At 30.9% G+C, this 18,248-nt stretch overlaps 1 protein-coding gene across 1 annotated transcript; it reads left to right on the top strand.

The window, feature by feature from the left end:
- The first annotated feature begins 9,744 nt into the window (after positions 1-9,744).
- Positions 9,745-17,156, top strand: LOC148282700 (tetratricopeptide repeat protein 27). Its single transcript, XM_088224694.1, has 12 exons — positions 9,745-9,923; positions 10,671-11,053; positions 11,460-11,721; positions 12,362-12,602; positions 13,123-13,353; positions 13,486-13,657; positions 14,188-14,263; positions 14,408-14,582; positions 14,921-15,107; positions 16,062-16,237; positions 16,411-16,558; positions 16,792-17,156. The coding sequence occupies exons 1-12, from the start codon at positions 9,875-9,877 to the stop codon at positions 17,053-17,055; spliced, it is 2,364 nt and encodes a 787-aa protein (XP_088080820.1). The 5' UTR covers positions 9,745-9,874; the 3' UTR covers positions 17,056-17,156.
- Positions 17,157-18,248: the final 1,092 nt, after the last annotated feature.

The raw sequence follows: 18,248 nt of genomic DNA, 5'->3' as shown, positions 1-18,248 counted from the left end.
TGTTATATCTCTTTGTTGAGAATACAAATGAATTTTTATTGGAACTGTTGTTTTGATTTCCCAGATTAAGTGTACTTATGCTTTCGTTGAGATCAGAATCGTGCGAAGGAATATTTCTTTGCCATAAATTTATCTCTGGAGAAAATGAGCGGTTGATTGGCAAATAAGTACTGGGACTTTTTATACTTTCTGCACCTTGCATACTTGGAAATAATTTATTGAGTGTTTTTTGTTCGGAACATTGTCTATTGTTCGCAAAATAGTTAGGATAACTGGGCTGTTGGGTTTTTAAATTGTCCAATTCAGACATTCTACCGTGTGAAATATCTGAATCTGAATCATCACTGATAAGGTTTGTCTCGTTGTATGATGATGCAAATGTTGAACTGGATAAATTCTTCATTTTCTTAACGGCAGCATTTTTCTCTTTTTTATTACCATTGGTGTTGCTAGATTTTAATGGAGTATTCATTATTAATATTCCCGCACAAATTATCTGAAACAACAAAAACATTTTTTTAATATCCTGATAATCGAAGTATGCAAAAAAATTAATTGTTGGATTATTTATTGTTTCAGCATTTACTTTGTGGAAAAACATTTTGAATCTATTTAAAATGTGAAATTAAAAAAAAAAAATCTGAGAAAACTTTAATAACCCCTGCTATTAATATTCCCCATAATTATGAAAACCCCACCCCCTCCACTACACATTGCCTTGCCCCTTCCACCCGACCATGTCAGTACCCAAGTACTAATCTGTGTATATATTTTACACAATATGAACCAAACATATTTTTAATAAAATGTATTTCATTTATGAATGCAGAGAAGTACAATTCATGTCGTAGAAAAACAGAAATAAATAAATATAATATGTATTACAGAATAAATATTTTTTAGAAAGGTTTTGATAAAAATATATTAAAATCTTTTTTTTTTATTAGTTAACCTGTACAATTTCTGTTGATAATTATTATATCCGTTTCCACTAATTACAATGGAACTGCTTTCGCGTAGAAATTACACAAACTAGCTAAAGACACACCATAAGTCCTGTAAATGCAGTATTCCATATTCACATCTCAAAAATATCCTTTACTTCTTTCTGCGTTGAAAATCTATCAAATATTTATGAAGGGTAACACACACGGCTAAAACAGATTGGTTGCATTTTTTCAATTTTTTAAATGCCATTTTTTTCTCCTGAATGAATTATAGGAAATAAATATGGAATCACGGCAGGCAAAAAAACAGTCAAAATGCAACGATTACTGCAAGGAGCTCGTTTTTGTCAGTTTAAAGAGTTTAAAAAAAAATTAATTAAGGGGAAATTTTTGTTTAATTTTTATTTATTGTTTGTAAAAATATATATTACGTGAATCAAAAACCTATTTTATTAAACACATTAACCCAATGTCCCACAAATGCAGTTTTAATTCTTATTTTTCTCTTCCGTAAAATTTATTATTTGTCATTGAGCTTGTGTACCCTTCATATGTATTCATACATACATGTATTAGTAAATATAAAAATCTTCAATATTGATGAATACATAATTAAGTAAACCTTGATACCAAATCTTGTGCAAGCCAATGAAGATTTTGTTTATTTTAAATATTCCAGAAATGTGATTTTGCTATTACTGTAGTAATCTGTATGAAAATAAAAAAAATAAGCAGAAGAAAAATATTAACTTACTTGAAAAATGTGCAGATATTTATCCTCAGTAACAGAAATGTAGTATGAAATAGACCAGATAACTAAATTGATAAAGTGTCGCATTGATAATCCAAGTTCTGATATGAATAATATTCCTTGCAGTATCACTCCCTCGGTGGTCAACATTTGCAAGAAGTAAATCAGAGTCAAACGTCCCAAGGGAGAATTAATCACCATGCTTTTGATGGATTCAGCCGTGAGATTTTCACTGTCGATATATTTGGCCATATGGACATATGCTGTCATGTTATTTAATATTTCTTTCATGTTACTGATCGAAATCATAACATCATCATTTATAATTCTCGAACTGTTGAAGACGTCACCGACATTTCTGTAGTGTTGCTTCATTGTGCGAACCATTTTTTTAGACAAGAAAACATCGGCGTTCATAACAATATCTACAAAAATACAAAGCAATAGTAAGATTGCTGATACTTTTAAGATGATCGTTACACCCCTTTTAGATGCAATAAGTATTGATGAAAATGTCATCTTTTTAACTTGGGATGGGTTCTTTTTTTTAATCAAAAAATGTCCTTTTTCCGATTGCAGTTTTTTATTGACTAGTCTCCGGCAGTCATGGCACAATTTATATACATCATCCAAGTGCACACTAAAAAAAGCAACAAAATATTATATTAAAATTCTTCACTGTCATCATCATCATCATCCCTCTTTCTGCATCCAGCGGTGCATAAGGCACTGCATTAATAAACCAAATGCAGCGTAGTTTGATCATCTGATACATGAAGGTAAGATGATCAGTCTTAAGTTTCAGGCGCCAGTCCAGGAAGGATGAAATATTGCAGTTCAAAAAATCATTAAAATTAATTTTTCACATTCACCCGCCAGGACCTCGAGAAATGTAGGCAAATGCGTCAACCACTACAAAACAAGGTGGAATTATCTTTACTCAATTTCCTTATTAGAGATGTTTACCCGAGAGTAGGCATCGAGTCAAAATCATTTGTCCGGGGTTCTCTACTATAGATGTAACTATAGTTTGTAAAAAGGAAGTCAAACTAGAAAAATGTTACACAGATCCAACAATCAGGTGATATTTTTATGGAAAACGGGAATCAATCAAGCGAGTTATAAAGAAAATTGGAATCTACCACAAGACCGAAACCTCGATACAGTCGTGTTCTTTCAATATAATAAATTTAGTAACACTAAAAACAAACTTTATTATGTTTCAGAGATATATAAATAAAATTGACACAACTGACTAGTTTCGGCAACTAAACGTTGCCCTCTTCGGGGTTGTATAACAACTAAACATGGACATTTAAAAGAAACAGTGAACAGATTAGTGGGTGTCGATAAGGATAGAGGGGGAAATTGTGTTTAAAGTAGGGTACTTTATAGGGAAAATATGGAAAATAGGGTTTTGACTAAGGTTTAATTGATTATTTATAATATTTATTCAAATTTTGTTTGGTGGCATTTTTATTTCAAGAATTTCCAAATTATTTAGTTGATTAGTTTTATTATTTAAATGTAATATTTCGATTCCATATTCAAAATGAAAGGAGATCATATAAATGACCATAGTTTAACAAATAACTAACACTTCTTGTGAAATGAGTAGTTATTTGTTAAAATGTGGTCAATGACCATTCCTTTAATTTTGAAGATGAAATCGAAATATTACATTTAAAAATAAAACTTATCAATATATAATCTAAAATATAACAATGATCCACAAAGTTAGTGCTACAAATATCCAAAATACAAACTTTATTCATTTATTCAGGAATTAACTCACTTGAATGCTTCCACTTCATGATCAAAGTTCCTTTCATTCAAAGGTTTGAAATTAGCTAACTGTAAAATTTTCAACTGTTGATTAGTGTTGCACTTGTGACACAAGCCATTGTGATGACTTCGTGGGGAATGGCGGTTATGGTTAAAGTAGACGGGATTCTTCAAGTGAGTCTGTAGAGACTTATTATAATCTCCACCCTAGAAGTAAATAACAACAAAAATATTACACTGACTGATTTGTATTTTGATAAGAACTATTATTTTTATAATCGATTTGTAGTTGAAATTAAATACCAAATCACAGTAGAGTTTTGCTTACTATAATATAAATAGTAAATAATTTTTATTTTCAATTCGAGCAGCAAGTTTTAGTTTAAATAATAATTCCTGGAAATTTAAAGTCTAGTCTAGATTTGTTCCTGAATATTATTTGTGAAATCCAAAATGGCATCAAGAAAAACATAACTCGTAGAGCAGGTAAAAATAGAAAATATTGGTCAAAGTTCAGTGTGCTCCTAAACACGATTTCTAATGTTTTTGATGATTTTTTTTTTAAATATCAAAACAATATATCCTGAACTCAAGAGCTTCATTACTTATGTTATTTATGTACCATTCATATACAAACCCCAGTATCCACTCACACACCCTTATGTACCAGCAGCAAACTCCGGCACTATTTATTTGTTTTTTACATAAACATTAATTGCCTTTCAATTTGATTATGCATCATATGCATAATTTCTATAATTGGATAGCCTTTGTTTACATTGATGCAGATACAATGTGTTTTGAATACCAAACCGCCCACCAATGACATACTTAGTAAAATAAATACTTTATGGACTAAAACAGGTTTTTAAAATCTGTAAAATAATTCTAATACAAGCACATTGAGTTCAATGAAATTTGACAGATGTTCGGTCGTATATCAGCAACGTGATTCCTGGAGGCTTCTTAACTTCTAATTGGACATCAAATAAGAATTTAGAAATAAAAACGAAATCATTCATACTTACTGAGGTAAAGCCATTATACTGTTGGCAGTTTTGACATATCCAAGAATTTCTCTGAGAAAACTGAATCCAATCATTAGTATTGCAAAACCAACAATTAACGCGAACGGGAAGATCCCTGAAAACAAATGTGAATTAAAATAACAATTTGAGTATTTCTGAATCGAAAGTTAGTCGAATGGTTAAAGTAAACATTGCTACTTTGAGTAAAAAAAAGATCCGAGACGAAAATCATTAAACAAAATGCAATTTTACGTTTTTATAACCCAGGCGGGAAAAATAGATAATCTAAAACGAATTCTTACCACAACTTGAATGCTAATATAACGAACAAAATAAAACACTGGAGAATAATTCCAGCGTATATAAAATAATTAAGCCATAATTCATATTCCATGATAACTGATAACGACCAAAACTGCCTACATTTGATATTAAATGTGGCAGCAAACTTCAATAACCAAACATTAACAAACCCAAGTCCCGAAATCGCCCGTAAGAAGTGAGAAAACAAAAACGCGCACGCGGGTTTTCCGACTTGATTTCTGACATTCTGTCTATGACTATTGCTTATGCTTGATCCATAGACTAAAGATAAAAGATACTGGCTTGATCTTGATCCATATTTTGGTTGGATTTTTGTTAGTTTGATACGAGCTTTCCATAGCTGTCTAAAATATTCAGGCATTAAAATCTTTTGTCCCCGTAAAAATAAGCACGTATTTTCGTTTAAGATAATAAAATACCTATTTCTTGAATCTTTTTGAAAGTGATAGTTTTTAGCTCAGTTTCTGTGAATAGTCTATATATTGTGTTTTAGGTTTAAATGTTTTTCTTTTCTTTTTTTAATATTAAGTTCACAGAATGTTTAAATGTTTTTATTTTCTTTTTTAATATTAATTTCACAGAATGTTTAAATGTTTTTCTTTTCTTTTTTAATATTAAGTTCACAGATTGTTTGAATGTTTTTATTTTCTTCTTTAATATTAAGTTCACAGATTGTTTAAATGTTTTCTTTCCTTTTTTAACATTAAGTTCATAGATTGTTAAAATTTGTTTAAATTTTTATTGTTTAAATGTATACTATGTATTGTTACAAGAAATGTACTATTTTTTTTATGTACCGTCCCAAATGAGTTTTCTCGTACAACTCCTGGGAATATAATATCATGATATTCATGTCTTATATGTTTTATTAATAAATAAAAAATAAAAAAAAATAAAAAATAAAAATCAACCTTTGTTTGTATTGGGAAAAAACGCGGCGATGTTTCAAAATATTTCAATACGAATTTAAATATAACTTTCCAATACATTCTATTGTTTTCTCCAATCTAGGGTTTCTCAGCAATAATGCATGAAAAACATAACCGTTTTAATAATAATTCGCAAACCGATGGCCATTAGAATAATATTTGTATTTTAAAAACTCATATCAAAATAACAAAATAAAACGCATAATTAATTCCTCAGTAATACATACAAACCTTTCTTCTTCAAATTTCATATATCTTCATTCGTATGCGCTTCGATTATTCCAACTTGCCACATATTAACTTAAAACTCTAATTCACTTTTGCGCCATCATTTTCTGATCCGCACCCGTGGTACATAAGGCACTGCACCAGTGAGCCAATCGCAACGTATCAGCGATTATTTTATAATATGTATGAAGGTATTTTACATCCACCTTGCCAGGAATCGAACCTAGGACCTCAAGTATGGTAGGCGAACGCACCAACCACTACACCAAGAGGCGGATCATTTCTAAATTATTAATTCTTGATTCCCTTCTAATCTTCATAGGTATAATTTAGTTTAATAATTTAGTTTTCCATGTTTAGTATATGTTTATTTTTTTATTAATTAGTTTTAAACGTATTTAATTTTATACACATTCTAATCTTAGTTAATTATAATTTAGTTTTATAAGAAATAGTATGCAGAACATAATATTTTAGTTTTAAATATGACGAGGTGTTCATGAATCAGTGTGGAAAAGAGACAATGAGTTTTAGGTAATAAGCGAGAGGGAGAAGGAGAGAGCTCCTAATTTGGGCGTTATAAAACCACCCCAAACAGTCGGAACAAACGAGTTGGAAAAGAGCCCGGGAGGAGAGTCGACCAAGAGTCGGTCGAGAGTCGGGGAAGTGAGTCGAGTCTACGCGATCGTACCATCGACCGCGGAGATGATGTAGCGTGGAAGTCAAAGTGGAAGTTGAAGTGAAGTGAGTGTACAGGGTAGCCAGTGCTACGTAGCAACCTCGTGGAATCCGACTACTCCACGAGGGTCATCGGAGGCCGCCTTCCAGCCGCGAAGGTCCCTCCACATCCAGGACATCCATCGTCCTCCAAAAGGAACGCCAGTTTCCTGTACCACCAGCGCGTGTGCCCAACCCACGGCCGGCCAGTCTTCCAGCTGGCTGTCGCCGTCACCATCGCCACGGGACTGAATCCCGAGAGCCGCCCAAGGCTCTACCCATGGCAGATCTCCGCCCAGGACATTGCCCAGCATGTGTTCGTTCGAACACAGCATCCGGACCACCATCCGTCATCTCTCCACATAAGTGAAACCACCATTGCATTAGAATTAAGATATTAGTGAAGAGTGACAATTACGAACTGCATTAATTAAGGACCTAGATCTGCAAGTATTTTTCTCTGTCTCATGTTTGTAACTAGTTCTAAGATTATTTTCATGTTCTAGCTTAGTAAACATAGATACATAAAACATTCAAGCTTTTTAAATTATCTTCCAATTTACTCGTTTTCAGAATAGATTTAAGTTTTCTTTATTTTCTTTTGGGCTTTAAATCCATTTAGTTTTAATTAGGATTATATTATAATGATGGGGAATAAAAATGGGAGCACATGGCAAAGTAACCCTCTACACCACATATTCGATAAGGCACTGGAAGACGCGATCTTCTAATTCATCTCAAGTTTCCCTTCGGCGGATGTTCCCGCTTTCTCTCAGTTAGCGGATAGACGGGCAGCTTCCGTCTATTCATACGTGTGAACGCGGAATTTGATTTTTCACTGCCTCCGAAATGATCAAATCTCATCTTAATTTTTCTCTCATCGCCTCTCCCTCAATAACCAAAAAACCTTCCCCATAAACACTTTAATTTTCATATTTTAAAAATACCCTCCCCCGTGATAAGTTTTGTTATAAAATAATGTTCATTATTTCCATTTATATTTTATGTTATTCTTGTTCATATATTTTTGTTGTCTTTTGTTTGTGTCTATATTGTTTTTGGCCGATGTTACCATGTTTTGGTAGAAGGCCCTAACAAAAAAAAACTTGATCCATAGATTTTTAAGTCTACCGCAGCTTTGTGTTTTATTTTGGGGAAAAATTATAGATATTTGTTATTTCAATACCCCCTCTGTCAGAACAAGTTAGAGGGGGTGTTGGTCACATAAATTACACAAAATAAATATGCAAGAAAGTTGTCCACTACGCGACTAGGTGCTTAATTTAATAAGTTTATCATCATGATCATAATAATAATTATAACATCATATATATGTACAATGGCACAATATCATAATCACCGTCGTCATTCCATGTCCGCTACTAAGTTGGAGGATATTGTGTCCACAAAGAGCTTCCAGGCCTATCTGTTAGCTGCCAGCTCATGTGCATCCTCACTAGTAGGTTTGCGTCCTGTAGTTCTGATGTGAACTGCCAACGAATAGTCAACCGCTGACGTCCACGACAAGCAGGGTATCGAAAACCTTGTTACACAGGCGTTTTGTAGGCGGCATTTGGTTTTCACTGAGTAAATATCCAATCTTCAGATAGCCTTTATACTATTGAATGTGGCATCTGCTATTTCTAGCTGCACTTCAAATTATTTTTGAATTCTACAACACATATATTATACTCCCAGATAATTGAAACTCTCGACACTTTTGGTGCCTTGGTTTGACAAAGTCAGAGGGTTTTAGGCATCAAGGCACAAAGTGTCATACAGAACGTGGGTTTTTTCTATTATTAACTATCTCCATGTAATCACTTGAAGACCCTGACTGAATTGTCAATAACAAAAACTGCATTTTTGGCATACTTTAAGTTGCGAAGATTTTTGAAGGAGGAGATGGATATCTTTCGGTCGAGTGGAATTGCCTTCCATGGGATTAAGTCCATGCTATGAGGATTATAAAAAAGGAACGGTGCAAGATTGCAACTTTGACGGACTCCGGAGGTAACCTTAAACCAATATGTGACAATATCATTAATTCTGATTCGGCATTAGCTATTTGAGTGAAGCTTGATTAGTTTTATAAGCACCTCACATGCTTTTAGTTTTTTCCACAGTTTAAGAATCCACAAACATTATATTGCCACATATGGACATATATAATGATAATAATATAATATCGAATTAAATACCTTTGTGGAAGTGTTTTTATACTCTTCATTTTTCCAAGCTGATAAGTATAACGTGAATTTGCATGTATATGTTTCAAAAATATTGAATGATGAATAATAACTTGAACACCTGGGTAATAAGTAAATCAGGAATCAAGGAGGTATGTCTTACTCATGATTCCTGAAATTACTCACACTTCTAGAAGTACCTACTTATAGAGGGTTCAAAAACTCAAAGTTTATTATTTTAGGTACTTATTTAATTTTATAGAAAAGAAAAACAATGTTTTGGATATAAATAATATACCACTCATTGATTCGCCGATACAATTTGATTTGCGAATGTCAGCTTGATGAGGAAGATTTAAATCATGTTTTTTTTGGATGCCCCATAAATGATTGTTATCCTGATAACCAATCCGACCTTTCTGATATTAATATCCCATTCCCTATTCATATTCTAACTCTCCTGTCCCCTCCCAATAAAAATGTGTTAAAATTTTTACGTAAATATCTAGTTATAAATGGTGTTAAGCTGTAATATGTTATTTTTTCTTCTTTTTCACATCCGCTTCTAAGTGAAGCATGTGGACATCACCAGTTGTCTCCAGGAGACTCAATCGCCAGCCAGCATTTTTGCCTCTTCCCACGTCAATTCAGCGCCCCTTAATTCCACCGAATGTTATTTTATTACATGTATATATTATATTAAAACTAACATACTAACTTGTATATATTATATTACTAAACATGTGTAAATATGTAAGAAAAAACCAAAAACTCGACACTGGCCAGAACACCCGAGTTGAGAGGTGAAAAGGCCAAAAAAAAGAAGAAGTATAAATGTCAAATCAAGGCAACTAGCTTCATTGTAGGTTATGTCAAATTAACCTAACTTGTACTATTAATCTGTGACCTAACTAAAATAAAAATAGTAAATTGTACCAGTAGTAATTAATAACAATTATTATTTATTTTTTCTGATATGGATGCGATGTTAATGTGTACATTTGAAGATAATGTTGATATTGAAGGTATTCGTAAATTTATATTTTCGAATTTCTCAATTCCTTTAAAATGACTTTTTCCTGACTATTTGAACACATGACATTCGTTTTTTGTTTTGATTAAAACAGCGATAAACGATTGTTGTTTTATACATATAATGTTTATTTTGTGCTTGCTGTATTGATCCTTAGGTTGCATTGTTTAAAAACCATACCATGTATCTTTTGTTAAAAATTGATGTGCTATCTTTATTTTATTGAGATTGTAAATATAATAATTCAAACTCCCTTCTCACTAATAGGTCTCAGTAGTTTGAATAATTTCTAAACACTGTATTTGATGGATACTGAGTTTATCTTATTTGTGTATATTTCTGTTCGCTGAACTCAACATGTTAGTTTACTTGTATGTGAACACAGTATTTACACTCAGATACAAAATGTCTCATTTCGTAATTTTGGTTGAATTTTTACATTCACATTATACATTTGATATTAAAAAAATAAATTCCATACCAATTTAATCCATAATTTCAGTTTTTATCCATTTTGCTTTAACAAAATGAATCCTAATGCAGCCCTTCAAACTATCTCTATGATATATCTTTTTATGATCCACACTTAATAATTCCATTTTCATCAAAACTATTTCATCGGGCCTCTAGAAAGCCCCAAAAAGTGAGTCAAATTGCATGTTTTACTCATAATTTTCTTCTCACATTGAAAATTTATTTTTTCTTTAGTCTTATGTACTATAAAACTTTCATGTTTTAGGCTGGCCAGATTTTATTCAACATTTGTGGAAAGGTGATTGGCCTACGGTGATGGATAGTGACATCTTCTTCCAGCATTCCAATGAAACCGATGCCAAAACAATAATTTTGGAGTATATTAAAAAGAATAACACAAATGAAGAACATTCTAAAATATTCTCTGTTGGAATATCCTTGATATATGCATTCTGTGAGATTAATTGGACTGGTCCTAACGCAGAATTGTCTAAGGAACTGTGTGATAAATTTTCTCAGTATTACGATGTGACTGCTGAAGTTTTAAAGAATGAAGAGGAAATTAATCCCACTATTTTGTGTCCCGAGTTGCTTTTTATAGCGTGTGAAATTTTCAATGGATTATCAAAAGAATGTGAAAATAAATTGGTAATCTATTTTTAAAGTTTTAAGACAACCATCGTTATCACACTAAAATTATGCATCCATGTTGTTTAGTATTGGTCATAACATGATTATCTGTAAAATCGATCAAAAAAAAAAACTAAACTTATTACTGTTTTTAAAGTTATTATGATACCTTCTTTTCTTGTAAAGGAGGATCATCTGTTTTTTCTTTTTTGTTTCTTAACACAGTTAGACAGAATTTTCTTATTGTTTATTAATTCAGCGTTAACTTTGTGGAATGACATTTTAAGTAGTAAATAGCACCTTTTATTTTTCAGCATGAGTTTATAAAATTTAGACAAGTTTGTATTTTACCTGACCGTAGATAGTATTGTGTATCGGAAACTAGTTTATGTAATTTGTATTACTATTATGAACTATTTTTCAGGTTGCTTTCTGGTGGCAGTTACGTTGTTACGTGTTGTATCAAATGATTTTAGATGAAAATAGTCCACGCATATACTCAATATTGGAAAATGCCCTAAATAATCTTTCTAACTTGGAACAAATGTTGGTTGATAGTCCACAGTTGCAAGCATTACTCAATGTTGAAATGAGCCAAGCTCACTTGTTGTATGGCAGAGTACAAGATTCTGAATCTCGCTTAAAAAGTGCTAAAGAAATATCTGGATTAAACCTTACATTAAAAGGTCAATATTTGGTTACTATAATCATTTATATTATTTTAAGCTCTCCGTAATAAATTAAATAATGCTTAATTTCAAGATATCTGTAAGGCTATGTAAATAAGTAATTACTACAGTAGAGTCTCAATTATCCGACCTAAACTGGTTGCGGCAAGGTCGGATAACACGGAAAATTATAAAAACGACATTAAAAAGGTGTTACATAATTTTATTTGCACATGGAAAACATTTCAAATATGTACATGTAACATAACTGAATGTAACGAACTAAAACATCAAAATGTAACAAACCAAAACACCGAAAGAGCTACTCAAGCACTGAGGACTGTCGCCTGGTGCGCGAATATAATGCGTGCAGTCGGGTAAAGGAAAGGGGCATTTCCCCGATAGGTCCGATAACTCGGAAGGTCGGATAACCGAAGCTCGAATAACCGAGACTCTACTGTAGTAAGATATACTAACAGTTTGTGATTGCTTACAACAAATCTCTCTCATTTTAAGACCGCTGTAAAGTTAAAATGATTTACTATGGATCCACTTGAACATGAAAAGACATAATGATTTTTATTATTATTAAAAAAATTATGTTTTCATGTTATTTTATGTTTTTTCATTTCACAATATTGACAGTTTTTTTTTATAGGAGCATTGGGTAAACGCACAAAATTTCAACAAGAAGCTATTGCACAGTTGACTGTTGATGTAGAAGTGAATGAATTATTTGACCGAGTTTCATCTAAACTCACCCATAACAGTTCTAATCTTCTAAATGAACTCAAGCATAATGATGATGTTCGATTGGAAAACATTCAATATACAGACATCAAAGAAAATATGAATATACATCTAACAAGCTTAGAACAACAGATTTGCTTAGCTACCGTGTAAGTGTAACAAATCTTTAATAAGTATTTTTAATTGTGTAACTTTGTCTATTTTGAATAGTAAAAATACATCAAAATTAAAAATCTTGTGGATCTTTATTTGATTCAGTTAGAGGTCGTTTATTTTTATTGAATTTGTCACCCTAGACTGGGATTACAATTGTTTAGACATATTAATTTCCCTCATACTGGATTGATCAGTTCATATGATTTTGAGATATTTTATATTTCTTTTGTATACTTTAATTATTTCAATTTTGAAAAGTAAAACACATTCATTCGTGATTTAAAAGTATAATATTTTCATAATCTCAATATGGTTTGAAATAAAAAAGATATGGAAAATTAATGTACATGTCTTTATGGTACTAGCCACTTTTTGCATTTTTTATAAAAATATTGACATGTTAATTATTACCGCAACAGTTATGTTTTGATTAGATGCGATGTGATTTGTTGCTCAATTTGTGTGTACATACATAGAAAAGAAGAATATGTCTTTTTCGTTTTGTGATCGTAGACAATATATGCAGCGTGCTCAGCCTAAAGATGAACTGGCAGATGAAGAATTATATCCCTTTATAAATCTTCTCCTTGCGCAAGAGAGTGGTCCTTGGGCTACTAGAGTCAGTGCGTTCCTCATGAAATGCAAAATGGAGTCACGTAATAAGAGAACGGTAGAAAGATCCATGATGCAATGTGAAGAAATTGTCAATAACTTCAAAAATCCACTGCCCAAAGTAACCAGCAGGTATAACCAGTTCTCATATTTTTATATAATAAATTTTATCTTGCTTTTCTCTAGTGACTGTTTAATTTTAATCATTCTTCCGTGAAAAATATTTCATTTACAAATAATAAGTTTTTTTATTTTATTTTAAAGATTATCTTATCTTTGGGCAAGTGCACTACCTCCCGTACTCAGTTGGCGTTCATTACTCGCTGACCTTTTTTTGAGTATTGGGTTGGTAAAAGCAGCTCTGGATTTATATCTTCAGTTGCAATTATGGGAAGAAGTGATAGCATGCTATACCGTTTTAGAGCTTCGTCACAAGGTAAGTTATATTTATATTTTTTTGTTTCAACCAGTAACAATTTTCATAAAATATATTATTAATGTTAAAACATACAACTTCAAAATGTTATGTGCATAATACAGCCCAGCATTTTTATACAGGCAGCTACCAAGCGGGTAGCTTGGTAATTTTAAGTAAAAATATTTTATTATTGTAGTTTTAGTTTATGTTGACCCTTCAATTGGGAGTATGTACTAATTATTGTAATATATTACATACATATATGTATGCTATAAAACATCTGCCGTTTAAATGCGACATTATTAGTGATTTTCAGTAATCCGGTGTTTTCAGTAAGCTGTCAGTGCTCTGGTCCGATATCTGCCGGATTACCGAGAGACCACTGTATTGTAATAATATCTTATAGAAATAAAAGACCAGTGATCCTTAAATTCATTCATTTGGAATATTAGTGACAGGTTTCATTGGTTTCTTTCGCTTAGATTTAGGTTTAACAATGAACTTCCACCAAGAATTTTTACTAACAATCTTAAATAACTTTGTTTTAGGCTGCTGAAATAATACAACAACAAATAGAAATCAAACCTACTGTGAAACTTTATTGCCTTTTAGGTGATGCTACAGGTATAGCAATTATACATTCACAATGTTTATTTGTTTACATATTTATTTTTATAAAATCTGAACCAATTGCATTTCCTCTTAAATCTCTCTCCAAAAATATGTTAAAATATTTATGTTATATTATATTTTCCTTTCCATTTTCAGATGATGTTGAACAGTACAAGAAGGCGTGGAATTTTTCACACCACAAGAGCAGTCGAGCTCAGAGACATTGGGGGAATTATCTGTTTTCACATAAAAAATACGAAGAGTGCATTCCTCATTATCAGAGATCATGTGAAATAAATTCTCTACAGGAAAGTGTTTGGCTTAGATTGGGGTAGGCACCTGAAGTTTATTAACTTGCTTAATATTTACATATTTTTGTAACAAAAAAGAATTTCAAAAAACGAATTATCATTTGTAGAACAAGTTTAAAAAAGCTTTATTAGTTAAATAACGTCATGCTTTTTATTATTAACCTTTTCTTATGATATTATCTGTTATTTGTGACAGCTGTTTTGCCATGGAGTATTTTCGTTTGTCTAGTAAAGCAAGTAGAGCATAAAAAATACATAATTTCTCCTGATGGCAGTACATATTTTTATTCATTTTGTATTGAGTTACCGTTTTAAGTTATGGTAATATTTTTAACTATTATGTATATGATTTCTTCAGTTATGCTGCTTTGACTGTTGAATGTTGGGAATTAGCTGCCACAGCATATCGGCGATATACGTATTTAGAGCCTCACTCGTTTGAGGCTTGGAATAACTTGGCTAAAGTATATGTAAAACAAGGAAATAAAACGAGAGCATATAAGGCACTGAGTGAAGCTCTCAAATTTAATTATGACAACTGGCAGGTATGAATTTAAACTGCATATAAATCTATTAAAACATTTGATTATTTAAAACACTTTTCAACATTAATTTTGTCATCCTTCAAATAGGTTCAGAAAAAAATATTGAAGTGTATTTTTTTAGAATGGCAACTTTGCATACTCATCTTTATTTTCATATTCTGTAAAAAATAGAAAATAAAAACTGACACATTTAGGAAGAATCACTGTGGTATTTTACGAGAACTGAAATTCTCCCTCTACTGCTTCCCTGCCATGGCCTACAATTACCGTTTGATCATTCTGATTTTTGTTTGCATTTGAAGCCCATATTATTAATTATGACGCGGAAACTTTTAGAAAGCAAAAATGCTGTTGACCATGATCACTGTTTTTGGGAAGACCAACTAAACCAGTAGCGGAAATACTATTTCTTTAAGGTTATTAAACCTTATACTATTTATATATCATACTTCATTTTAAGTTTAATGTGCACATTAGTGCACATTAAACTTAAAATGAAGTCTTTTCGCTACTTGTTATACCACATACAAGTTGTACATTGAAGTTAAAATAAAGAGTTTTTCCACTACTGGTTGTTGGTGTCCCCAAAAACAGAGATCATGGACTGTGGGGTTTTTGCTTTTCATCCTCTCAAATATTGCAGCATGTGTTATAACCTTCTGTGAAGGGGATTTAAAAAAAAAACCCTCATTAAATCTTTATATTAGCTTGAGATTGGAGTTGCTAAAATGTTGGGTATATATTATTTAGGATGTTTTTAGTAATGCCATATAATTAGTTTTTTTGGGAAAAAATCATTTATCACACTTTGTTATATAATGTAGAGTTGCTATCTGATTGGAGTTGCACTCATTATGATATATTTTTTAAGTAAATTAAAAGTTGATGTAAAATTTTAAAATAAAAAATCTTTGGTTCTTGTAGTTATTATGGTATTTTATGTTATTTTTTCAGGTTTGGGACAACATGTTGGTAGTAAGCATAGATACAGGTCATTTTGATGATGTGGTTCGTAGTTACCACAGGCTTCTTGATTTGCGCGCAAAACATTTGGATCTTGATGTTTTAGCACTGCTTGTAAGAGCTTTATTACAAGATTCTGTTGATTACGAAGGAAATCATATAAAAAGGTATTGATCTAATGTGTTTTATAATTTAGAATCTTTTTAGATTGTATAAAAATGCTTTTTTCTTAATATTTCAATTGATATGATATTGAAATAAATCTATATATAAATTGCATAATTCATTTTTTATACATAACAGAACTCTTTATGAATTAGGCTTTTATTTTTGTTTTTAGAATTACTCCTAAAGTTTTGGAACTCTTTGGACGAATCACTTCTGCACATCCAAATGATGCTAGTTTGTGGCAGTTGTATGCGGATATAAGTCCCAATTCTTTATTGAAAGGGCAAAGATTACTTAAATCTTATAATTCAATAATAAAGGTATTTAAAAATTTATCTTATTTTTTTATCACCAAAGAAAGGAAATGCTCTTTATTGGGAAGACATAATATAATGTACTTTCATTCACAACATTCGAACTATTTTATTTGTTTTCAAAGTAAAGTTTTTGGTGTTTATATCTACATTTTTTTTTTATTTAATTCTAAATCATTAATGGTAATTAAATTAATATTATAATTTAAAATATAAATAACCATATTTTTTATTTACAGCAAGATACGTGGGTCTCAGACTTGAAACTTTCTGAAGATGTTTTGAATGTTGTTGAAACACTTGCTGTCAACAGTTTGGGATCTATTAGTGATGCTAATGAATCTGACAAGAGTCAAGTTTGGCAACTTGTATCTTCAGCGCGCCTTACCACACAAGCTGTGATTAGGGCAATCTCAAACCAGCAATATGAACAGTTTAATGACAAAATATGTATCTTACAAGAATATTTGGAAAAATTAACATCAGAACTTAAAAACAGATAAATTAATACACTATAGTGTATGTTTTGTATACAAAATAATTTTATGATTATAAAGTATTTTTATTAATTTTATGAAACAAAATAAACAATTCCGTAAACTTATGCTGCTTGTGTTTTTTTCAGAGTAATTAAATTTTTATTTTTTAAATTACCACTGGAAGAAATTGAAATTTTAATTCTTATCCAAATACAGTATGTGTAACTCTAAATGATAATAAGGGGATAGAGGTATCATTGCCTCTGATTGTGCATAGGTATTTTATGCCCACAATTAACTAAAATATTATCACTTTAATTTGACATTTGCTCGCAATAACAAATCTCTCGAGATTTAACATTTATATTATAACAGAATTTCATTTAAAAAATTCATAATTCAAAAAAAAAAAGGTCACAAAAATATATTACCTAGATTGAAATAATAATAGCAAACAAAAAAGGGTTTCTTTTCACATTTCTTTTATTTAAAAAAATTGTCCCAGTTTTTTTGTTTAAATTTGGAGTTCATAATATTATGGGGCAATTACTACAAATAGGCAACTTCGAAATTATCATTTTTGAGTTACCCACTAAAAAAACACATCTTTGTATCTTCCTCTGTGAATGCTACAAATAGGCAAATCGTAATTAATTAAAATCATATTATGATGATTTCAATGCATGATTTGTTTATTTGTAGCATTCATATTTTCATGAAGAATTTCTGATTCACTGAAATTGGAGTACTGATGCAGTGTTTTTAAAATACACAATATTAACCAAATAAAATGAAACCAAGACTCGCAAGAATTAAATTCAGTTTTTTTCAAAGGATTTCCATCATTATTATAATAATTTACCCCAATTATTTTAAAACATTGTATTGGTTTTTTAAAATATAGATGTAAAATATTCAAAAAAATAAACTTAGTTTCTTTATAAATATAACTTTTGCGCTTTTTTACTTTGTATTTTCAAACCAAATTAAGCATGAAAATCTTCCGAATCCATAAATTGAGGTTCTATTATTTTTTAATTCAAATTTGTAAGAAATGAATCGTAAATATAAAAGGAATAAAACGCTTATTTTAAAATTTTTGAATTCGCTGCTGAAGAAAAAAAAGTCAGTTTGGTATTCAGTGCTCTTGAGGTGATTTGTTACGAAAATCTTAACTACATGAATTATCCACAATAATAATACTAGTTTTAAAAGCT

Source organism: Micrasema longulum, unplaced genomic scaffold (assembly GCF_059751315.1).
Source record: "Micrasema longulum isolate JH-2025_06_02 unplaced genomic scaffold, ASM5975131v1 h1tg000305l, whole genome shotgun sequence".
Classification (NCBI taxonomy): Eukaryota; Metazoa; Arthropoda; class Insecta; order Trichoptera; family Brachycentridae; genus Micrasema; species Micrasema longulum.
This window is presented reverse-complemented; position numbering and strand designations above follow the sequence as displayed.

Coding starts and splice junctions, on each gene's coding strand:
- LOC148282700 (XM_088224694.1), top strand. CDS start 9,875: ATGGATGCGATGTTAATGTGTACATTTGAAGATAATGTTGATATTGAA. Junction 11,722..12,361: donor ATTAAACCTTACATTAAAAG/GTCAATATTTGG, acceptor TTTTTTTTATAG/GAGCATTGGGTAAACGCACA. Junction 15,108..16,061: donor TTAATTATGACAACTGGCAG/GTATGAATTTAA, acceptor TTATTTTTTCAG/GTTTGGGACAACATGTTGGT.